This window comes from Euprymna scolopes, chromosome 24 (assembly GCF_053919585.1).
Source record: "Euprymna scolopes isolate OS-2025 chromosome 24, ASM5391958v1, whole genome shotgun sequence".
In the NCBI taxonomy this organism is placed as follows: Eukaryota; Metazoa; Mollusca; class Cephalopoda; order Sepiida; family Sepiolidae; genus Euprymna; species Euprymna scolopes.
Window position 1 is genome coordinate 51,548,316 of NC_136505.1, and position 26,864 is coordinate 51,575,179.

The 26,864-nt window shown below is 33.7% G+C and overlaps 1 protein-coding gene across 1 annotated transcript in view; it reads right to left on the reverse strand.

Annotated features, from left to right (window-relative positions):
• Nucleotides 1-26,864, reverse strand: part of LOC145246496 (uncharacterized) — an 87,900-nt gene that overhangs the window by 1,350 nt on the left and 59,686 nt on the right. The window contains exons 4-5 of the mRNA XM_080108114.1: nucleotides 8,709-8,965; nucleotides 4,263-4,288 (exon numbers count right to left, since the gene is read on the reverse strand). Coding sequence (XP_079964240.1) covers nucleotides 4,263-4,288; nucleotides 8,709-8,965 — 283 coding nt within the window. The remainder of the gene's footprint in view (nucleotides 1-4,262; nucleotides 4,289-8,708; nucleotides 8,966-26,864) is intronic.

Here is a 26,864-nt window from a genome sequence, read left to right on the forward strand (position 1 = left end):
ACACATATATATATACATATACATATATATACATATATATATATATATATATATATATATATAGTAATTTATAAAATCTATATGGCGATTAAGCTACACTGAATATTCCGCGTTTCATCCACTCTAGGACTCTTCAGGCTTATGCGCGAATTCTGTGGTTGTTTATAAAAACGATAAACAACCACAGAATTCGTGCATAAGCCTGAAGAGTCCTAGAGTGGATGAAACGCGAAATAATCAGTGTAGCTTAATCGCCATATATATTTTATACATTACTAACTAGCTCTACCTACGTATTGAGCACTTTCGAAGTAAATACTTAAAGTTTATGCATAAATCTATACTTTCATATATTAATTTTGTGTTATTAAATTAAGTAGTTATATATATATATATATATATATATATATATATATATATATATATATATATATATATATATATATATATATATAAAGTAGCCGCAGGAATTTCTCTCTGGAAAAAGTATCGAAGATCTGCAACAATAGATGTTACATAAAATTCATTACAGAAGTTGTGGAACGTGTAACTTCTCAGTGTTGACTGATTGCGGTGGTAGGTACAAATATTTTGAGGAAACATAAATCCTTTAACGATGTTGCGATTGTGATGATGTTGCTCCTAATGTAATGTTGTATTTTATTATCACGATTGAATGTGTCTGCAAATACTGACGAGATTACCTCAGGTCCATTGATAATAGTTGAGATGGAGCACATGCTTCTGTTCAGGATTCTGTTTGCTATTTGCCAAAACTGATGGGAACCAAGCCGCTGCTCAGCTACTTTGGATTTAACAGATTGAGCATACAACTCTCTTGCATTCTTTATTACTTTCTTACAATGGTTGCTGGCAGTCCTGAAAGCGGCTTTAGTTTCTATACATCTATTACGTTGGAAGCAGTGGAAAAAGTGATTTCTGTGCGCAATGGCAGCAGCACATTCTGGAGAGAACCATGGCTGGCTGTTAGGTTTTTGTTGAAACTTTTCGAGGGTATGAAACGGTCAATACCTACAATTAACCATTCCGTCAGGTCTAATACTATAGAGGACACATCCTTTTTAAACATGGAATGCAGAGGTAGATCAGCTATACATGTACGGAAGCTATCCCAGTCAGCCTTAGTGTATCGATATACTGTACGATGGAGAGGTACGTCTGGGGACTTATTACATTTCATTTTTATCTTAATTGATACAACTGAGTGGTCGGAAGAGCCAAGAGGCGACAGAACAGAAACTGAACATAGTTCAGGGCAAGTTGTGAGAAAAAGGTCTAGTAGGCTCGCATACTGGCCGTCATTGTCGGGCACACGGGTGGGTTCCTGAACAATCTGAGTGAGGTCATAGGCAATGGAGAAATCATGACAGAACCTCCCCTCATCATCGGTCTTGTTAGAGTGGGTCAACCATTCGACGTTGTGAACATTGAAGTCACCACATACGTGAATGTTAGCTGAAGGATAAGCAGATAGGACTTGGTCAATTTTCTCAGATATGCTTTGAAAGATAGTAACTCCGCTGTTATGAGGGCGATAGAGAGTAAATATAAATGCCGTAGTGTGAGCTAAAGCAACCCGGAAGCACATATAGGGTAAGGTAGGATCTTCCCTGGAGATGTCCCTACCACATGGAAAGCTATCCCTAATATAGGCACATATTCCATGCCCATGGCGATCTTGGGGGTCAGATTTAGAAGTTAAGTTAGAGTATCCTTTAATTGCGAACTCTTCTAGGGAAATAGTCTGTCCAATGCCAGTTTCACTTAAAAATAAAAGGTCTGGTTTAGTCCCCTGTAATTGGGTTTCTACCTCTGGAAGGTTAGAACGTAGACCCCTGATGTTGGAGAAGGAGACATGGTAGTAGGGGTCTACGTTAGAAGTTGGAGAACCGGGTTTAATCGTGTATTTTTTCTTGAAACTTGTCATGATGAAATTTTGGAATTTGTGGACTAGGTCGTCAGATTTACTTAGAGCAGGACAGAGAGGGGAAACTAAGAGAGAAAAAGAAACGAAGATTTTTTTTGTAGCTAGGTGTTCTAACGCTACATAAGATAGTGGCTACTCGTCTAGCTGTATTGAATTTTTATCTAACGTTATTATTAGTTGAATTACACTTATTTACATCTCATGCGATAACTGGAGCACTGTAAGATTTGTTTAACGGTTTCGATTCTACCTGATTGCTTCGAAATTATCATTTATTTTCTTTTGATATCACTAATGGAAGATCTAAAACAATCTGTTTCTCCAAACTTGGCTGATAATTACCATAATCATGACTGGCTATGTGATAGGGCCATATTGGTTGATAACAATTATCAGCTGGTGGAAATTCTCCTGGTGCTAAGAAGGGATTCAAATCTTTCAACAAAAATGTGGTACCGAAGGATGATGTAAAATTTTCTGTTGAGTTTCTCAATTCATTAAATGTCCCTGGCCTACATAATCCTATGTTGACCCTTAAGGAAGGATTCCCAGTATTTTTTTTTACGGAATATTGCACCACCCAAACTTTGCAATGGCACAAGACTTGTGATTAACAACATATCTGACAATATTATTGAAGCTACTATTATAACTGGATGTGGCAAGGGAGAAGAGGCTTTAATCCCAAAGGTAACGCTAACAACAACATCAGATGAAGCACCCTATACTTTCAAAATAATTCAGTTTCCCCTTCGTCTATATTTCGCAATGTCAATTAACAAATCCCAGGGCCAAACTTTGTCTGCTGCCGGCCTTAATCTGGTAGAACCATGCTTTTCACACGAGAAACTTTGCGTTGGGTGTTCTCGCGTAGGCAGTCGTAACAGCCTTTTTGCATACATTCCAAATTGAAAAACCAAAAATGTTGTTTACAATGAGGTTTTATAGCAAAATTAGGCTCGATTTACTGACAATAGAACTGATAAATATCCTTTAAATAAATTTTTTGTTGTCTCGAAATGTGGAATCGATTAACTATCTACATTTCTACTGAGCAAATACAATAAAAATCTACTTAAAGGAAAATCAAATCAATCATCTTTTATGAACGAAATTTGTCAATTTGTTCTTTCTGGCTGCCCTTATATTCATCATCCTACAATGGAATTACTGTGATTGACACAGACGTTTTCTTTTACCATTGAATAGTTTGCTCTTTTGTTGGTTACATCATTATTACTGCTTCGTTTTCCAATGAAATAAAATTAAATTAAAAAAGCCAACTTCTATTTTTTTCATCAGTATTAACATTACAAAAATGGTTGTCCATACTTATGTTCTTAAATTATCCAATTAATCTTCAAATATAAATATACTGACCCATATGGTTTTATGTTTTCCAATTCCAATCATGTGCCAAATAGTTTCCAGTCGTTTGTGCTGAGAATTAAACTGTTTTCTCTATATCTTTTGTATACAAGCAGCGTTGGAAGGTATGAACTATAACTTATGAGAGACTTAAACTGTATATTCAAAATACCAGCATAAATTAATGATTTCCCACTGGTCAAGTCATACCCACTAAAAAATGAGTATCACCAACTGATTGAACGAAAAATTACAGTTTGGGGAAAATATGTTCAAAGTATCAGCATTTAATCAAATAAACATAAGCGACCAATCGATTTGTCATATCGAGCACATTAACATTAATAAATGCACATAAAGTTATGAACAGTACATAGGGCCGGAGCAAAGCCGGGCTGAACTGCTAGTAGTCTAATAAAAACATAAAGATATATGTAAAATCAAATTAGAAACCATTTTATTGTCGCCATAATAACAGATCAATTAATTAATAAGAACTTTAAATAATAATGACAACACAGCTTAAATGTACCCGACACAGATCAGAGCGATTGGTATAGACGAATACAGAACGCACGGATAGATAGCTAAATAATTGACACCAGATAAACGAAAAGTAGTTCGCAAAATCCATTAAACAATTAAAAAATAAGCTAAAGAGAAAAGTCTATTGTGTTTATTCAGATTAGATTGAAATAAAACGATATATTTTAAGGGGGGGGTAAAGGTCAACACATCCTCAGAGGTTAAGAGATTACATGTAAGATGATCTTGGCCTTGGTTTCATTGGTTCTAGTCCTAATGAGGCGCTTACTCATTGCGAAATAATAAAGAAAGGAATGTGCCCCGTATTTTGAGGTAAAAAGAGAAAAATAACTTGGTGGCAGGAGGATTTATATATATAAAAAAAATTAAGCAAAAGAGAAAAACATAAAATTTCATTTACCGCTTGGTCAGACATTCCCCAGGCAACTGTAAATAAAAAAATAAAACAGTAATTAAATATAAAGAATTTAAAGATAAGTTTTTAAAGCAACAGAAAGACAAGTAAAAGTATATAGAAACAGAAAACTAAGATAGAAGGAGATAAAGACAAGAAAATGAAATCTATTTTGTTACAAATAGAAATCTTATGAAATAATGCAAGTGGCTACTTGTATTTTTTAATTTCTTTCCTGCACTCTTTATATCTCTCCCTTACTCTTTCTCTTTCTTTCTTTCTTTCTTTCTTTCTCTCTCTCTCCCTCTCTATGTATATATATATATATGCTTGTTTATTGTTATATAAACATGTTTACATCCCGCTGCTACAAACAGCCATTTGTTTCAATCAAACAACAGATATCATCAGGTAGCGACTTGACTATTCAAATGTTTAATGAATAATGGATTTTTTTTCTTAGGTGGGAACTATTTAAAGGTTGGAGTTAAAAACACCTTAAAACACAGAACTTTAATTATGTAAAGAAAACTAATAAAAACATATAATGGAGAGAGAATGATAAGGAGGAGAAAAAAGAAATAGATAAAGTAAAAAATATATGGAGAAGAAAAAGAAACAACCGATATAAGGGGTTATTATAAAGAAAACAAGGGCTAGAAGAGAAAAGAAAGGATGATGAAATATAGTTAAAAGGAGAAAGAGAGTGGAAGTAAGAATTAATAGGAAGGGAAGTTTAAAATGTTAAGAGAATAGAGAAAAAGAGAAAAAGATCTGCGTGTCAACTAATTTATGGACAATTATACATTACAATGACGAGACGCGTTATTACAACAACACAAACAAAAAACACAATCTTTGCGTTAAAAGCGTACATGTCAAAAGTGACAGCGAACGAAAGCAACCAACATATTTATCATCTCACATACGTCCACGAGTAATATCAACGTAGTTTAAACATACGTCTACAATTAATTAAGCCCTTTATACTAAATGATATAAGTTTAAAGTTTTCACGTTTTCTAAATAAATATATAAAAATAATGATAAAACAATATATTAAAATTATTATTATTAATAATAATAATCATAATAATAATAATGGTAATAATAAAAATAATAATAGTAATAGTAATACTACTACTACTGCTACTACTACTACTACTACTAATAATAATAATAATAATAAAACAGAATAAATTAAAATTTATTATCATTTTTATATAACATATTTAGCCATAAAAGGGGATTGAAGAAAGTAAATAAGACTAATAATTAGAAAGAATAATCTACTAATATTTATGTAGATAAAAAGAATACTATACATATATATATATATATATATATATATATATATATATATATATTAAGGTGTAACTCTATACTATTAAGTTGAAAATTTAAACTAGTTAAGTATAATTATAAAGTCATATTAAAACACAATTTGACTCATTCAAGACAGGATGAATAAAAACATAGATACAAGTACACTTACATATAAATATATAAATATATTCAGGCAAAAGAAGTAATTAAATCGACAAAATACCCAAAAGTAACAACACACAGGTAGATAGTAATAAAATTAAAAAATAATAAAATACATATGTATATACCCACAAATAACCAACAGACATACATATATATACATATATATATATATAATTATATGTATACACATACATACATAAAAATACACATTTATATGCACACAGTCATATACTAATATACAATGACGCACACACACATATATACACACATAAATATGTATATTCACATAACACACATATATAAATACAAACGAATAAAAATTATTTGACAAGAGTACAGATGGATGCATACACACATAAATGCTTATAAATGGATTGAATGAACATTATTAGGGGAATACACAACAAAAGAGGGTGTACAAAATAATATATAAATATATATATATATATATATACATAAGTACACACAATCATAAAACAATCATAAAATAAACACATAGACACTTACATATCCACATAGACACACAGGTATATAAGATAGGAGAAGTTATGAATGAAATCAGGCGAGGAGAAAGTATATTAATAGGATTTTAATATATTATAGAAATCAGTGACAATTTTAAATTTATTCAAATTTCATATCTAAACTAAATTACTTAAAAGATTGCTTTTATAATGTTTGCAATTTATTGAATTTTCGTGCTTCTTATTTAATAATTTTTCTCTTTCTCTAAACATAAGTATAAACAATTTCTCATAAAGACATAAGTAGCAAGGTGAGTTTAAAGATGAACAGGTTTTAGCTTTCTTTAAAATTTTCCAATTTACTATTTGGGATTAACCTTGCTCTACTAGTTCATTGTAATATTTAGACAAGGAAGTTCTATTTTTGTACTCATTATTTTCAAAAGAGCACTTGTGACCGGTAAATCTTTCTTTAAATTTGTTATTTGTCATTCCTATGTAATATTTTTTTTCGTTAGGATTTTTCCTTAGTAGAGATAGTTGCTTGGTACACTACAGAAGTAATTTGACAATTTCCTTTAAGAGGGCATTTCGATTTAATTTTACAGTTACATCCTTCGGTAGCAATGGGTGTGTTATTTTGGTTTAATATTTTGTTATTATGTTTTTTTAATTATTTTTTCAAGGTTTTCATTACAGCTATAACTAAGTTTTATTGTATTTTTATTGAAGATTTCATGTAATATGTTACTAATAGGGAAGTGCTTTTTAATTAAGTTCAGGAATTTCATTCCTAGGTTTATATATGTATATATGTATATATGTATGTCTGTTGGTTATTTGTTGGTATATACATATGTATTTTATTATTTTTTAATATTATTACTATCTATCTGTGTGTTGTTACTTTTAAGTATTTTGTCGATTTAATTACTTCTTTTGCCTAAATATATTTATATATCTATATGAAAGTGTACTTGTATCTATGTTTTTATTCATCCTGTCTTGAATGAGTTAAATTGTGTTTTAATATGACTTTATGATTATACTTAACTAGCTTAAACTTTCAACTTAATAGTATAGAGTTACACCTTTATATATATATATATATATATATATATATATATATATATATATATGTAGTGTATTCTTTTCATCTACATAAATAGTAGTAGATTATTCTTTCTAATTATTAGTCTTATTTACTTTCTTCAACCCCCTTTCACTAAGTTCTGTGTTTTAAGGTTTTTTTTAACTCCAAACTGTAAAGAGTTCCTACCTAATAAAAAAAAAACTATTATTCATTGAACATTTGAATAGTCAAGTCGCTGCCTGATCATATCTGTTGTTTGATTGAAACAAATAGCTGTTTGTAGCAGCGGGATGTAAACATGTTTATATAACAATAAACAAGTATTATCAGCTCTTTTTACTGAGCACTATCTAACAACCTCGTTGAATTCACTAGTCTATTACTTTTGAATAAAAAAAACCCGAGTATATATATATATATATATATATATATATATATATATATATATATATATATATATATATATAAAGAAGAACCCCGGGATACTGTGGCTCTAGGATACGGTTTTTCAGGTTACGGTGTGGAATAAGATGCTTTTCCGGCTTCTTGATTACGGCATTGGTCCCGCCTTACGGTGTTATTGCTGAAGTTATTTTATAATGTGTGTTTTATATAATGTACTGTATTTAGTGACGCATTTAGTATGCAGTATCCCGGGGCTCTACATTACACACACACACACACACACACACACACACACACAAACACACACACTCATATATATATATATGTATATATATATATATATATATATATACAGTAAATAAAGTCAATTGAATTCTACAAGTGAGACCCACATAGCCTTACATATTATTGTTTGCTTTTGATTAGGAATTATATCTGTTATCATGCCATGTTCTTTCAATAAAATAATATTTCGCTATAATTTGAATCAAATATACCTGTTTCCGACCCGGAAACATCTATCAATAATCATCGCAATAATTTGATAAATTATATCATAAAAATAACAAAAAAAAAAACACTAGTGTTATTTTGTATTTCAATCTTGATACATTAAATTGATGGAACTCTAGACAAATACAATGCGAATTCAGATGAACAATGTCTATACATGCATTGCATTATTTTGACAATCTGCGATTTTACTCTGCCTATAACTTAATTTATAGAAATGCTGGGCCGATTTATCAGAATCGGAATCAGAAAGAGGAAACCTCAGAGGGCTTCGGCATCAGTATCAAGGTCAGACAAATTTGAGGTAAATTTCCTGTTCCAATAATCGATTCTTGATTGTTTTGTTGTTTAACACATAATTATTTTAATTTCTACTGATGAATATCTATTGGGTTTACAGTAACAGGAACAAAATAAAATCTATAAATCAAAGCATTTAGATAACAATTTGGAACAAAAAAAGGAGGGGGAAAATATGCTACGCACACTTACTGCTGTCCGTGTGTTGATGGTGATGGTGATTACCATCCGTCGTCATCATGTGATGATGAGTGATGTCAGAATCCGGAGGTTTCGTTGCCATCTTCAACAATGCTGGCATCAGCTCGTTCCAGAATATTCGGTCACTTTCACGGAGTCGTTGCTTCACGTTGTCTGCAGTTATGTTCACGTTTAGCTCCACGTATGTCCGGTTCGTTTTCTCAAAAGGAGGCCATTTAATCCCGCCTGGTAACTGCGGTACACTTGAAAAGGAAATAGAGTCGAATGATATTAAACATCGATATGAACCTAACATAATAGGTATTTTACTGAAACAGATGACTTATCTAAATTAGTGAAACAAAACTTTAGTATTTCTCTCTCTCCCTCTCTCTCTCTCTCTCTCTCTCTCTCCTGCGTGAGTTTATTCTCTCTAAACTTAGAATAAAAACTTAGAATAAAAACTTAGAATAAAAACTTAGATGCTCGCAGGTATGATACTAACTTCGCCCTAAACGTGATAGAAATTAAAAAGGAAAAAATACAACAACAAAAGAGGATATATGTTTATCAACAGAATAAAAATTTAGAAATAAATTCACAAAAGAAACCACATAAAAAGGCAAGAATAAAATTGTTAATCAAGGTGCTGCTGTGGTTTTGGAACAAAATAGTGAATACTACGTCAATATGTGTAGTGTTAGTGTATGTGCAGTTTTAGGAGTATCAATTAGTTTTTCAACATTTGAGGACATGTGGGAAAAGACTTGGATATGCGTCGGTTGACGACAGTTACGACTTGGACAGAGTGGACTGCAGGTCGTGGATTTAACCGGATCGAAAAAGTTTTCGTAGATCGAGATAAGATAACATCAACTGACGAACACTGTCCCGAAAGAACGTATACCTTGGATTTAGCATATAGGGGTCGATGGTGTCACGCACGCATGCAGAAGAGAACCAACGCCTTTGTATTTTCTTTTATATGTAACTATTTCTTTCTTTTTTTTTGTCTGGCAGCTTCATCACGGCCAAGGAAAAAAAGATGAAGGTGTAGAAAATCATGCAACGACTACTAGATGAAGAAAGATTATTTCGAGTCGTTTAGTGACCATGGAAGCATTCGTTACGCTGGTGGCGCTAGCTGTATGTGAACGAATCTTTAACGATTCGAAATAATTTTGTTTCTTCGATTATTTGCAAACCAGATCTTTCTACAGACTTGGAGTACGCACATTTTGGATTTTTAATTTGGATCTATTTGTCAACATTATAAATTCGACTTCTTCCAATGAGAATACTGACTTGTTATTATTATTTCGCCTTAGAAAGATCTAGCCACTATATCCTTTTATATACATTTTTAATCTATATTTTTTATATACTTTCTCCATTTTTAATTTCTTTTCCACTATTTTCGTGAACTCTTTGTATTAAAACTTTTTTGCATATATGACTAGTTTTCATATATTTCTGTTTAAATGGAAGCAGTACCAGCGAATTCACAGTTTTGTGATTATATTTATTCACTAATATCTTTGCTCTTATGAGAAGAACGCACTTTCTTGAAACTTCGCGGATTAAGCAAGTCTTAATATTTCTTATTTGAATATCCTCTCGAACAATACATTCTTTTAAAATATAATGTGTAGTCTTAAATTGTGTTCTTTCTCTTACTATTTATTTCCCCCTCTCTGTCACTCTCTCTTCCTCTCTCTCTCTCTCTCTCTATATATATATATATATATGTGTGTATATATATATATATATATATATATATATATATATATATATCGATGAATACTTCGGCCTAAAAGTACAATTTATAAATTACATTATTATTATTATTGTGGGCGGGGGGGTAGAAGATGTTCGCAAAAATAATAATATAATTTGTAAATTTAAATGTAGCTTCAGTGCTCACTAAGTGAGTCGGATATCGTCATCGCCTTTACAGTACGTACCTACAAAAACAGGAATGGGACTTACCTATCAACATATGTTCTTAATAACACATCCAGGCCTTCTATAGCTAGACATTTGCTTAAAAACTCAGCATGTGCCAAGAACTTTAGCACTGACTAAGTCACTATTCTGAGTCATGCTCATTCGACCTATCACATAAAGAATTTGGAGACTATTCACGTTCACTTGAAGAAGCCTTCTCCTTGCAAGCAGAAGGAATGTCGCTTAAGTTTAAATGTGATCAGTCTCTAGCTGATATCATACGTATCTGTAGTTTGGACATACAGTGTATCTGTTTTCTTTTTCCGATACACTATATCGCTATTTTTTAAACATATTGTCTCCCATTTCATTTTAAACGTATTGTCTCTCATTTCACTCGATTTTATCAATAAAAAAAGGAAATGCCTTGATCCAGCTTATGAAAAGTGGATGCGAAACCGATCAGCTTGCCTCCATCATTAAGTTTTTTTTTTTTCGTTTCCCACTCTTAATCATGAACATCAAAACGGGTCTTCCTGTCATGACTGACATTAATGAAATTTTGTACACCGCATAAAACTATGAAATATATATATACATGTTGATGGTAACGGCTAACGCTGGAGAGCTGAATATTTTGGTTTTCATTCTAGCTAATAACCCTCAAAATAATATGTTTAAAACTTGTGAGATCACTGCTATATACTGAGTACAATATATCAATCAGCAGTGAATTAACTCTATGTAATAATAAATACGGAATCTGCATATATCATCATATATTTAAGCGTATTTTACGATCAGGTAACGCCGAGGTGCCTGCTAGTATATATATACAATGACGTCATAAAAAATCCGCACGTCGTTTTTTCAAAAGCAACAACTTTAAGCTAAATTGAACGTAACTGTTAGAACAACCTATATCTCATTTGATTCGCCCTTTATTCCTCTATAAATTTTCCTATTCATATTTGAATTTTAATTGATGTATCCTTGTAATTGGGTAAATTAAAAAAAAGATAACTTCAAATCGAGAAGCGCACACGGGAAAATTGTTATTTAAATGGAACTTTAGAACACTAACGCAACGCAAATACAACAGGACAACAATGAACTAGTTATTATTTAGTAGCATGGTATTTCTGCAATCTGACAGCCTGCAATCTTTTGAGTATTTCTTTTTAATATTTTGTCCAAAGTTCTTCAAGATTGGAAAGTTTATTATTCCGTAGCTGCTGTTTGATGTAATGCCGTACGTTTTCGATAAGATTTCGGTCTGGAGATTGTGGGCAGGATAATCTAAACACGGAATATCATGCTCTTCCAGGAACCTCTTGGCATTGCTAGCAGTGTGAATGGGAGCATTATCCTACATGAAGATTCTATAATCATCCAAATTCCGGCCAAAGTATGATAGAAAATGCTCAGTCAACATATTAATTTACTTGGGCGAAGGATTCCGACTTTGTAAGCGAGCTATAGGTCCTGAACAATTGGAACTAATAACGCCATACACCAAACCTGGACGGCCACCACCTTGCAGAGTTGAAACTGTGCAACTAGTATTAAAATCTCTGTCGGTTCTTTGTCGAACGCGTTGCCTACCATCACTGCATAACCTACTGAACTTGCTTTCTTCGCAAAATATGGCCAATATAAAGAGTCATTATTATCATTGCATCTGACGAAGTCCAGACGGTGCTTTCTGTTCTTTATAGATATCATTGGCTTTTGTCTTGCAACACAGCCTCGCAAATTAAATTCTTTCAATGTGTTCTTATCTGTAAAAAGTAAGCACTTTTAACAAGATTACACACTGTTGTTTGATTTGGGGAGCCATTTCTAATGTGTTCTCGAAGCTGCGGATCTTAATAGCAGTGTCTTTCCTGTAAGAAGTAACACTAGGACGACCAGATATGATGATTGCAACGTCTTGTCAGACGACTGCCACTATCTCAGACACTTAAAGTCCATGAGCCCCAAAATGACTTCCATCGCCACAGGACCATTTTAATAGACAAATGCCTGAGGGAGTATCTGTACACAGATTATGTTACAGAGTATTAGCTTTGTACGACAACCAAGTCTCTCTCTCGGTGCAAAATCTTGAGATCCAGCAACAAGCAAGAGCAAGATAGCCAGTAACAAGTTAAACTGCAGACCAGCTTAATGCGGGCACTGGTCTCCCGTTTTCGGTTTTTTATATCAAAGATTTGCTTCTCCTAGAAAGGTTGCCTTCACCACGGCTTACGGGAGCCCTCTCCACCCCAACACACACATACATACACACAAACACACACGGTGCTAATTGGCCGTTGACCCCGAAAAAGGGTTCATTCGCCCTTTGTAAGGTCTTGTTTTTAATCCTTCAGGGAGACTAGCCACCCTCTTCACCAAACAGGTCTGGTGGAAGAACCAGTTTAGTCGCCAGTGACCGGACCATGAGGCAGGTAGTAATTGGTTACATGGTACTAGTAGCATATGACATGACCTGACATATACAACCAGATATAGGGTGTCACAAACACTACCGATGTTTTAGCGCTTTTGCACAGTCATTCGTACCATTTTCTTGTCTCCTTCTAATCTGCAGCCGATTTATCGATTAGATAATTCAGAAAAAGTGAGATTAATGAGCTCCTGAAGATCACTAAGAAAAAGTCGAAGCATATGTGTTAAATGTTACGCTGTATAAGCTGAAACAACAACAATTACGAGTAGAGATGCTTTGTTGCCTAAAAGGTTGATTTTACTGCCTATATTGTATTAATAAAAAGGGGTCTTCATAGCCAATCCCGTTCTTTTGTCTTCATCCCCTCGTGTTTGTGTTTATATGTTTTACTTCTACATTATATTTACTTCTTTAAATTACATTTACATACACACTAAACAATGTTAAAATAAAATAGATTAGATCCCCATATAAAATGTAATCATGCACAGACATGTATATCAACGTCTTTAAGAGCAATCATGTGAACTAGACTTAGCATGATTCGAAACAGGCATTCTAGTGACTACATGACGTATATGACATGTACACAGAAATCAGCAAAGGCAATACAAATGTCTTATCTATATATCTATAAAAGTGAACGTGTCTGTGTGTCCGTTTGTGTGTCTGTGTACATTTCCCTACGCAATAAGTCTGTCAATTTTCAGTCTACTAGGTACGGGCAAAAATGGACGGACAAAAATGGGGGACCTAGTTTAAAAGCTGATTTATCATAATTTTTTGTAGGTTTTCGACTACTTTTTGATTGTATTTGAAAGATAAAGAACTAAACTTACTTTCCAAAAGGAAAAAATATTTGTACACGTGAAAAAAAAAAGTTATGAAAATGTTTTACGGTGAGCTACCCAATTAAGCTAACTTTTGAAGTTAAATATGTTCATTGTAAAAAAATACTTTAAAACATAAATATTAGTTTTTTGGCTCTATTTCAAAGATAATTAGTAAAGTAAAGTCCTAAGATATTGAATTAAATTAAGAAAAAACACCTTGTTTGTACAAAACATAAAATAATCAGTCCAAAATCGAGTGATTCTGACGTTAGCAAAACGTAACAAACTAACATTTTGTAAACACGAAAATTACGAAGGCCCAAAGTTTCACGCAGTCGAAAGACTGTGAAAATGACGTCATGTAATTAAAATGGAGGAAGTTCTTTTTTCCCCCAGTCGCGCATCCGCACATTCCTTTTTTGAACGTTTGTATTAATTTTTGCATTTTTTAATTTAATTATTTTTCTATGTTCCTATTTTTAAATTATTTTTTTTCTTAATTATTGTTCAATATTATATAAAAAATATGTTACGCCGAAAGTTTCACATTCTTGCGAGCAATGAAATTATTAAAATCTTGCATATACAAATTATGCGAAACCTGTAATTAAAAAAAAAAGTAAAAATATTTTTTGAAGTTATAATTTTTTTGTGTGAAAATATTAAATATGCAATGCTTAATTCAATGGTAATATCGGTAGTTCGAGAAATTCATTTTTCTTCGAGTTATATAGAATTCATTAATACGGAGTTAGGGGCTTTTTTCGTGATGTTCCTATAAAAATTATTTCATTTTATTTTTATTGTTACAAATTACAATGCTTTATTTATATATATAAAAAAGGAAAAATAAAGTCTTGCGTTTTTTTTTACTATTGAAAACTATAAATTTAGTAAAGTTATTTTTGTTTAAACAAAATAATACATTTCCACTAAGATTTAAATAAAAATAATGGATTCAATATATTCCGCGATCATGATTTGATAAATACTGAAAATTTCATTAAAAGTGGTTAATTCCCTGATTTTTCGTGATTTTTTAAGTAAAGGGAGGGATTAAAATGTTTATAGATTTTGAGCATCGCCATTCATTTTGCCCGTACCTAGTCTACAGATGCGAAATTTGATATACAGGCCACTGAGATTTGGGAAAATCTTTGTTATGGGTTTTCGGTCAGAAATTTTGCTGTTAAGGAGTCAAAGTTCAACGATTTGAAAATTGAGAACTCTACCAAACTCCTCTGACAATTTTGGGTCTAAACACTTGAGATTATATATATATATATATAGGGTCCTTGGACATGAATATAACTTAATAACTTAATTTGAGCTCAAAACAATAAATGTTAAGAGGTCAAAGTTTAAAAAAAATTACCTCTTCGGTCTCTACCAAATTACTCAGACAATTTCTGGTCTAAACATTTGACATTTTACATAAAGGCTAACCAGAGATATGGCAAGCTTTTTACTCGGTTTGGGTAAAAAATTTGAGCTATTAATATATAAATGGATGTGTGGATGTTTGCATGTCTGCCTTAAACTTTCGACAGAGGCGACGCATTTTCATAAGATAAGTATCGTTTGATGCTCGACCCTTATGATGACAAATACCGAAAAATTGGCTAAAAAGATGAATTTCTTCACCCTCAACTGGGCACTTTTTACAGGGTCGCTTTTTTCGCCGATATTTAGGTTATTCAGAGATAGGGACAACTTTTTAATCGGTTTCGGTCGAAAACTGTTAGTTCCCAATATATAAATGTATATATATATATGTATGTATGTATGTATGTTTGCATGTCTGTCTAAAACTTTCGACAGAGGCGACAGAATTTACCAATATTAGTACCGTTTTGAAGGTCAACCTTTCAGACAACAAATTAGCTAAAAATATTAATATCTTCACCTTCAGCTGGGCACTTTTCTACAGGGGTCGCTTTTTTCGCCGATATTTTTGAGAGTCATCCTTTCCTTTCCAAACATAAGTCACTTCTGGTTTGGTGGCGGTCGTAACAGCAAAGACGTCAGGGGTTTTCCCCGTTGTTTTCCCCCTTTGTGGTACGGGTTCGAGCCTGCCTTCCTACTATCCCTTTTTTTTTTTTTTTTTTTGCTCAACTTAAACATCCAAACACCCGGGCAACGCCAGGCTTAAATGCTAGTAGTCTATAAAATTACTTTGGCATTATTAAACACAATAATAATGTTTTACATTAAGGATGCGACACTCATGTTGCCCAAATCTGTCCCACTTTGTTTTACAAGATGCTTTCGTATTGTATTCATCTATGCAAAGCCCCGAATGCTTCACTGGATATGAAAGTAACGAACGAACAAAACATTTAAGTAAGGTATAGACATTTGACCACGGTTTCCTGCGTCGGTATCCGGTTGCTTTAAAGCAGAACGAATAAACTTGTTCGAAACCCTACTAAAACAACAAAATACCTTTGCTAGGACTAGATTTGCTGTCCGGATGTCTGCACTGATTCGTTGGGAATAGATTCTATCAAAATTTGTGAGCCCCGCACATAGATACTAATATAATATGAAGGTCGTGGTCTAACACACCCATAAAAACGCTGTATCTTTCCAACACATACATATACACACGAACACACACATACATATGCCAGATTATATAACTAAAAAGCAAACGCTGTCCTGTACAGGAAAACAAAATAGCCATCCATCAACACAGTTATTTTCAATAACCGCTATAGCATACGGAAGCCGTATAATATCTGATCGTTATTAAGCATTATGTGATTCCAGCCAAAACTATTTATACATATTTAAATATCAAGTGTTTTTTTTTTAATCAATAACCAACCCTGAAGCTGGATCTAGACGAATCCGTAAGTATCAGAAAATATAAGCGAATACAACATATGTATTGGCCAATTCCCGCTCGAAACCAGAAAATATATACGGAAATTAGAAAATAACAAAACAAAAATAGACAGACATAACTATCCGTCATGTTTAACGATATATATATATATATATATATATATATATATATATATATATACATATATATATACATATATATATATATATATATATATATATATATATATATATATATGTTTTTATGTGTTTTTTCTTAGCGATACTTTCTTGAATGAATTCAAGTATATATACGAAAGTGCATTTTTACCTAAATGCGTGTTGGGAATAATTTTCCCTTTGAACAATTTGGTACCTCCTAAATTGGGAGCGGCATATATATTATTTTAAAAATATAATTTTAAAAATATAATTAAAATTATATTTTTAAAATTATATATATGTGTGTGTGTGTGTGCGTGTGTGTGTGTGTCATAATTTAGTAATTTCAATTTTATGACGTGAAATAGTTAAATTTCAAATCCAGAAGTTTTATTATTTTCAAGACAAATAATACATTTCAATAAGTATATATCCTTAACTAATAGGTTTTCGATGTCTACCTATCTCCTCAGAGGAGAAAATATTACCAAATATTATAATGGTTTATACCTAATTTGCTAAATACAATAAACATAGAAAATCATAATTAAAAGTGTTTAAAGTTTTTAAATCATAGAGTGAGGGAAATTATATACTTGTCCAAAATGAACTTTGCAATTTTACCATACAATTTGGATGGGAAATTCAATATCCTTTTCATTTTGAACACATATATAAAACTTCCCTTACTCTATGATTTAAAAACTTTATAAACTTTGTGTGCTAATTAGATATTTTTGTATGCAAATAATATATCTAAATAAATAAAGTTTACCCCGGGCAAAAGTTACCGCTGTAATTACTCGACTTGAGCGCTCTATTAATTGGGTTTCCCCAAGTCGGTATAGATTGAAATTCCTATAAGACTAACATGGATATCTTGTTAACATTATGACTATCACGTGATTCATGCCAAAATTTAATATAAATATAAATAACTACACACACTGTTTTATACTAGATGAGTATGTCTGATCCTAATGTTGCAGCGATATAAGCGAATACGGCAAATACATCAGCCAGTTTTTGATCTAACCCGAAAACCCATGCAAAAAAAAAAAGAATAAAAACTATGCAAACAAAGTTGTGTCAATTGTTTGTGGCTTTAGGGATGTTGTGAACATACGAGATAAAGTGTGACTTTGTGATTGGTTCTGTATCTTCCGAGCAATAGGGACTATCACTTCCTAAACTGATCATTGAGTACGCATGAAACAATAGTGTATGTAGGTATAAAATATAATTGTATAAATTGTTTAAAAATTATATAGATATAAAGCCCCTCGAGAAATTAAATTTTAATCCTCTATAGGAAATTGAGAAAAAGCGGTCGATTTCAGCCAAACGCGACATTCTGACATCCGGCTGTGGAATACTGTAATGGTTGTTTACTATGTATGCCCGCCGACATAGCATTAATAGGTAATAATTCATCTCAATTCTTGTGTTTATTACCGTTAGCCTGGAGGTAAAGTGATAACTTACGAAGTCAGTAGTTACTTTGTAAATGGTAAGGGACTCCCCACCAGCAGTAGATATTACTTCCTGCACTGTTGGTTACATAAGCATGAAACACTAGTGTTCGGAGGTATAGCAATATTTATTAAGATTTTTTTATTTTTATTTATTTATTTATTTTTTACATGGAAGTTACCACTTATCAAGGCCCGGAAACAACTCGGGGATAAGGGTTATTGCGTGTACAGTAATCAAGGGAATAATATCGCAGTAATCATTAGTAATGGAGATTTGATAAAGTGTCTTACTTAAGGGTGCAGTTTATCAGGAATTTGTTTATGTTGGACTTGAAGACATCCAAGTTGTAGTCAGGTGGGAAACAGGCAAACGGAACAGAGTTCCACAGGCGTGCAGTTCTAAGAAAGAAGCTTTGTTCATGGAATCTACGTTTTGATTTAGGTACATATATACAGTGGGGAAAATTACTGACAGTGCTTTCAGCTAGACGGGTGTTTTTCGTGAAAGATTTACGGGGGGGGGGCAGAAATTGAAGCTCAGACGAGCACTTGTCATGGAAATAACGATAAATTTATATTTATGTTATGTAGAGTTATATAGTGATTTAATGAATGTGGGTCCACCTATATTATACTTACACGTCCTACTATAACTGTGCTTATATGGTGTACGTTATGAATGCACAGCTGATAACTATTGCATGTAGTCAGATCTAAAATTGTTTTGTTTGATTTCTGAAGGAAAAGTTTTCAGAACGTTTGAAATCAGTCTAGAATCATTGAAAATGAACAATTTTGAATCGTTTTGCCTTTTGTTAAGTCAGTAATTCATGTTACGCCCTCAGCCTTTTATGACCGCATGGATGATTTGACGTGCGCTCAGAAAGGATTTAGATGTTCGACAAAGAAGAAAGAAAAAAAAAAGTACGGCGGTACAGGAAGTTCATGGAATCTACGTTTTGATTTAGGTTCATATATACAGTGGGGAAAATTACTGACAGTGCTTTCAGCTAGACGGGTGTTTTTCGTGAAAGATTTACGGGGGAGCAAAATGCTATAAAAAAGGGTGCGACAAAGAGAAGCAAGGGGCTTTTAACTTGCAATACTAAGAAAGGGATGGGAGACAAAGAAAAAGATACAAAGAGGAAAAGTAAACAAAATAAGTACTAAGGCACTAAATGATTTTTATATTATTTTTTTTGTTATGGAAACTTCCCCGGACAAGGCGTGAAGCCATTTGATGTAAGGCACGAAAAAGGAACGAAAGATGATTATCACAAAGACAAGCATGATGTTGACCGACACTATGTGAAAAGGAAATACGGAAAAAGAAGACCGATTTGTATAGAAAGCCTGTAAATTACATGAACAAAAACAATTTAAAAAATGCATAATGCAGAACACCAAAAGAATAACTACTGCAATAAGAAACCCCGACAAAACAAACAAGATAAAACAAGAAGAGGCCAGGAATAAGTCGAGAAAATACAAATGATTCATAAGCGTGACAAAATGTTAGGCTAACGAAAAAAAACTGACATGGTTACAGAAAGGAAACATAAAAATAGAAACTTAATCCTTAATAATCATCGCACAAGATAACGCGATTGGAACAAACCATATCAAAGTAAAAACAGAGAAAATACAAGGAAACAGTAAATACAGACTGTGAAAAAAAGAGACGAAACAATAAACCACATAAATGAATGCAGCAAACTAGCCAAAAATAGAAGAAAAGGAGCGATCCTGTGGGGAAGAAAATTCAACTGAGAATTATGCCGACAATTAATTATTGCCCACCAAGATAAATAGTAGAAGCACAGACTGTACGCAGTACTTGAAAAGGGAAGTCACATACTCCTACAGAACACAGATATGCAAATAGACAAAACCATTAAAGCAAGAAGATCGGACGACATCATAGTATATATTAAAAAAAGTTGTCAGATCGTAAATTTCGTCGTTCCAGCAAACCAGAAATTACACAGAAGCAGAGCAATTAAGCGGAATTGGCCAGAGAGCTCAAAGAGATATGCAAGATTAAGAAGGTCAACACAAAACTACTAATAGTAGGAGCACTCGGAACAATCCTGAAAAACTTGAAAAAGGGATCGGAAAGATTGGATTGTATAGATGGTTGAGAAGATTGAATGGATAACAATCATAAAAACGGTTGAAATATTAAGGAAAACCCTTGAATTCTTAGACTGATACACAGTAGTTACGGGTTCAAGTCGGACATATATAAACTGCTACAAATATAAAACACAAAAAACCCTCATATAGAATCATGAAAACTGAAACTGTATAAGTGTAGTTGACCTCCCCCGACACCTTCATTAAAATTATAGTGTAACCATAAACTGGTGCCACACCAAATAATTAAAAATAGTCAAGGATGATGGAAAGATCGAAGAGAAAAATGGCCAAGTAAAACTCCAATTGCCGAATACATAGAAGATTGAGATCTTGAGTAGGCTAATTGCCCTCCAAATTCCAGTGAAGACAAATTGTCGCTACTAACGAGAACTCAATGGTAAATCGCTATTTGGATAACGCAAAATAATTCTCCAGGCTTATCAAAAGAGATGGTGAGTACTGGAAATCTTTAGAGACTTGTAGTCACTAAAACCCCAGAGAACAGCATAGATTCCCGCAGTAATTCTTTGATGATAGCCTGTGTGAAAATTTCTACTCAGATCAAATAATAATAATAATAATAATAATAATAATAATAATAATAATAATAATAATAATAATAATAATAACAACATAACATAAATTAACAGACAAAGAGGCATCTTCCAAGGAGACTCATTATCACCATTACTGTTCATCATAGCAATGATGCAATTGAATAGTATTCTGAGAAAGTGTCAAGCCGGATACAAGTTCTCCAATACAGAGGAAAAACTGAACCACCTGATGTACATGGACGATCTGAAACTTTTTGCAACAACCGAAAAGGAGCTAGAGACACTAATTAACACTACTAGGATTTTCAGCCAAGATATCCAAATGGAATTTGGAATGGAAAAGTGCGCACTACTAGTTATAAAAAAGGGAAAACTGGAAATGACAGAAGGCATGGAACTACCCAACCAAACAGAAATGAGGGTACTAGGGGAACAAGACGACTATAAATACTTGGGAATTCTTGAAGCGGACACCATCAGAGCAACAGAAATGAAAGAGAAAATTGGAAAGGAATACCTCAGAAGAACAAGAAAACTCTTGGAAACGAAATTATATAGTAGAAACCTAATAAAAGTTATAAATACATGGACAGTGTTAGTAGTGAGATACTCTGGACCGTTTATAGGATAGACAAAAGAAGAACTGAGAGAGCTCGACCAGAAAACCAGGAAACTCATGAGCATGCAGAATGCATTACACCCAACGGACGATATTGACACTCTACGTGAAAAGGAAAGACGGCGGGAGAGGACTGATCTGTATAGAAGACTGTGTGAAGGACACAAAAAAAGAACTAGAGAAATACATAATGCAAAACACTAAAAGGATAATTATGACAGCGAGAGATACGGAAAAAACCAACAAAACAGAAAACAGAGAGACAAACGACAAAACGAGAAAAGAGAAATGTGAAGAGAAACAACTCCACAGAAGACTCATAAGAATGACAAAAGATGAGAATAACGAAAACACCTGGACATGGATGCGAAAAGGACATATAAACCGAGAAACTGAATCTCTGATAACTGCAGCACAAGCTTACTCGATAAGAACCAACCATATCAAAGAAAGGATCGATAAAACACAAGAAAACAGCAAATGCAGACTCTGTTGACAAAGAGACGAAACGATAAACCATATAGTAAGTGAATGCAGCAAACTGGCTCAAAAGGAATACAAAAAAGCATGACCAAGTGGGGAGGGCGGTGCACTGGGAATTGTGCAAACGGCTGCATTTTGAACGTACAGATAAATGGTACAAGCATAAACCATCAACAGCTCTCGAAAACCAGAACTACAAAATCCTATGGGACATGGACATACAGACGGACAAACCCATCCAAGCAAGAAGACCAGATATCTTAATAATTAACAAGAAAGAGAAATCCTGTCAAATCGTAGACTTTGCTGTCCCCGCTGACCACAGGGTAAGTATGAAAGAAAAGGAGAAACGAATCAAATACACAAAACTAGCCAGAGAGTTAAAAGGGACATGGATGATGAAGAAAATCAAAATAGTACCGATAATAGTAGGAGCACTAGGAACAATTCCGAAAAACCTGGAAAAAAGAATGGCAGAAATTGGTATCGGAGGAATGACTGCAAAAATACAACGCCTAACGATAATGAAAACGGCTGAAATATTAAGAAAACCCTTTGAATGCGGAGAATAATACAAGACAATGTAACGAATAAGCGTGACAGGGAATGAAAAACACCGAAACTGCAGATCTCCATGTTCTACACCTTCATCACGCATCCCTCCATTGTTTCACCACTGTTCCCCCCAATAGAAAAATGATTGATACCAAAGAGCCGAGAAAGGCCAGGGAGGATGGAAAGGCCGAGGGGGGGAGCACTGGTCAGATTTCCGCTGGACAAGTGCGAAGAGAACTGGGATCGGTGGGAGGCTTAGTGCCACTCAAATTCCAGTATAAACCAATGGCAACTGACAGCGAGAAATCAATGGTAAGAGGCTGTTGCGATGATGAAAATTTATTTGCAAATGCTATTGAAGGAGGATGAGAGAGCTGGACGTCTGGGGAGACTTGTTGTCACTCAGCTTCCAGAGAACACTACAGGTTTCCAATCAGACCGTTTGCTGACTTGTGTGAAAGCTCCATATGAGCTTCTAATAATAATAATAATAATAATAATAATAATAATAATAATAATAATAATAATAATAATAATAATATAACCTTCTCCCGTTCAAACTCGGGAAGTCTCTGCAAAGGGTATAAACGAATCGAAAGACGAAGTGAAATTGTGCAAGACAAACATTTACTTTTAATGACTGGAAAGTATATATTTAGTAGATGTATTACTGAAAAGATTCCTGCGAAAATCACCGCCTAGTTTAACAATACGGTTATGCTGGCATATACGTCCAGAGATTGCAGTTAGCATAAACGATTAGTACATGATTAAACTCAATACCGGGTGGTATCCATAAGGCAAATCGAATCTCTGATGAGGTAAAAAAGAAAACAAACGTAGAAGGAAGACGGGGTTATTAACGTCGACGAGAAGGAGAAGGAGATAGAGATCATGAGGGTTAGAATGTGGATGCAATACGCATGATTATCCGGTTTGAATAAATACATACTAAATTAAAATCACCGGTTATGTAGGCATGAGAAAATGTGTTTTTTATATATTATATGGTCTCTGCTGTTGACACGAAAACTAATGCAATTTATGGAAAGACACGAAAATATTTCTCACGGGCGAAACTATCTACGTACACATAGCAATAATCAATGCGAAGGACGCGGACGAATGTCACACTTAGACCCCGATAACTTTATCCATTAATCCTCAAGTCAAGGCACATTTTTTTTAATTCCATTTTCATCCCAAACAAGGCACGGTACCACTTTGGTATAGGGGGCTACTATCTAGGACATAAGTTGGAGTGATACTATGTCGGGAGTTGAGATGCAGAATTTCTGTTCATATTACACTTGAACTTCTGCATGTCAGTACAGTTGGGAAGCAGGAACCCTGAAGGGAATTCCAAAGTCTAGCAGTTCTGGGGAAGAAGTTGTTAGAGTAGAAGTCTTTCTTTCATCTATGGATCTCTATGGTGTAGGGATGGGGTTTTGTTGACGTTCGGGTTTGTTGGCGGTGTTTACGTCGAAGTGGTACACGGGCTTGTAGTCCGTCGGAGCATCCCCCATTAAAATACTTTTAGAGCAGGCAAAGAGAAGCAACATTTCTGATGGTGAACTTTGGATGATAGTTCAGGACCTATCCGGTTGACGACTATTATTTGAACCCTGTACGGGAGCGAGAGACTAGTAGTATATGCACCAGCCAAAAGGTAACAACATTACTTCATACATAGACGAATAGTGGCCCTGTACGGATACAGGATGCTTTCAGGTGTAAGTAGTTTTCTAGCATGGTAGAGAGAGCTCACCTTCTTCGCAGCGGTCTTGATAATGCTCTTAGCGTATCTGTTCCAGCTCATATTCCCTGTGAACGTTAGGCCGAGGAGTTAAAAAGATGTACTTTCAGATAAAGGGTATGTTGCCATTGCTACTGGTGGTAGAGAAGGTTTCTTGTAATTATTGAAGGAAACGAGCTTAGTCCTGGCGGCATTGAATGTGACCATCCATTTTTGTCCCCGTTTCACTACAAATTGGATGTCTTCCTATGGTCTTTTTGCCATTTCCTTAGATGTGTGTTCATTTGTTTTCCCCTCGTGCCTATTATAAAGCGTGGTGCCATGAGCAAATGTACCCATCTCAGAAATAAGTTTATCAGGGAGGTTATTTATGAATATTAGGTATATTAAAGGTCCAAGAATATACCTCTAAAGGACACCCGCATTTATATCATACTGTTTAGATGTGCCTGGAGTGTTCTCCTATTTAAGAAAGATTTAATTATGTTAAGTATTCGTCCACTGATATCGTAAGATTTGATTTTCCTGAGAGGGCCATCGTTCCATACCCTGTTTAAATCCTTAGATATATCTAGGGCTACCGCCCTAGCATCACCTGCTTTGTCCAATGTATGGTATATACGTTCAGAGATTACAGTTAGGATATATGCTGTAGAACTGGATTGTCTAAATAACTATTATTGGTCAGTCAGAATTTTAGCACTTGTAAGGTGATGAACTAGATATTGGTTAATTATGGAGTAAAATATTTTAGCGAATCGGGTGATAATATAATGGGTCAGTTCTTTATGCAGAATTATTGATAACTGGTATCAGAGAAGCAGTTTTCCAGCAGTCAGAAAAGCAAGATTCGCTAAAGCATTTGTCTTATAGTTTGAAGACGACTGGAGCAACCTCATCAGCCCATTCTTTAATAGCACAAGAAAGATGTAATTATGTTTATCTACAACAGTGTATTGCCTTATTTTTTTTTTCGCTATAATAATACAAAATATACTCAGTATTCATCACTGAATAGATCGGACGGCATTCAAGTGAGATGACATTGACGGAAACTAATTTTGGTAATTGTTTTACGTTTAAAACCCTCCGCCATCAAAATGATGATTCAAGGAAATCTTCAAGAATCTCAGTCTAATCTAACCTTTAAATTTATGATAGTTATGAACATTTCTGTTATATCTAATTCATTTTTATTAATGCTCAGTACGACCAGAAACACACGATATTAGCAAGATCACTTCAGTTGTTTCCCACTGTTTTTACGCGGTGCAACCACGAGTATTGCTGTGTACCAAAACTGCCTTCCCAGCGTTTAAAAAACATGTACTTCCCACGCTACAAAATAGTTTAACAATATATGAATTTAGATGTCGGTGTGATGCTGACTACGTGGGTCGAACTTTTCAACGTTTAGCGGTCAGAGTGGCACAACACGTTCCTGGGTATTTACGCAAGCTTTTTGTATCATCCGGGCCTTTAAGGAATACATCCGGGCCTTTACAGAATACATCCGGACGACCACCAATTCTCGAATCGTCAGTTGGTGTTCATTTGTATGAAAATAAAACTTCTGGCCAAGCATATTCTGATGAATGTTTTCGCATTTTACATAAAGCCCGGAACAAACAGCACCTCAACATTTTGGAGGCCGTCAGTGTGCTGATGCACAAACCAGCTTTATGTAGACAAAAAGAACTTTCACGTAAATTAGAGTTATTTAAAGAACTCTAAAAAAAAAGTCTACATGTACGCTGGATTTTCTGTTTTGTCTATACTTATTTGTAGGCAACGGATTTTCTTAATTATATATATATATTTTTTTTCTTGACTTCATCTCCTCCCCTTTTTCCATTCTCATTCGTTAATTTAATGCAATTTACCGACGAGATCTATTGAAAAGGGTCGGTCGAAAGGTTAACCTCTAGATCCCTTATTTTTTTTTTTTTTACACGTAATTTCGTATGGATCCTTTTTTATTCGATGTCTTTTTTTTTTTACCTATAATTCTTTTTAGTCGATTTGTCTCTATACAATTTCCCGTTTCTCTTTTTTCTTCACCCATAATGACTCCATTCATACTTTTTAAAGCAATATATATATATATATATATATATATATATATATATACTAACTGTTCAGTTCGACTTTTCTCGAGCCCTATGTACTGTTCATGAACTGCCCTACGTGTGAATACACTTTATGTAAGATTTCAAATTTTTAGACCAACATTTGTTTGAGTAATTTCGTAGGGACCGTACAAGTAATTTTTTTAAAACTTTGACACCAATTTTTACCCCTGAACATTTAATTTTTTGGTTTCAAATAAAAATACAACGTTTTACCCGTGTCCAT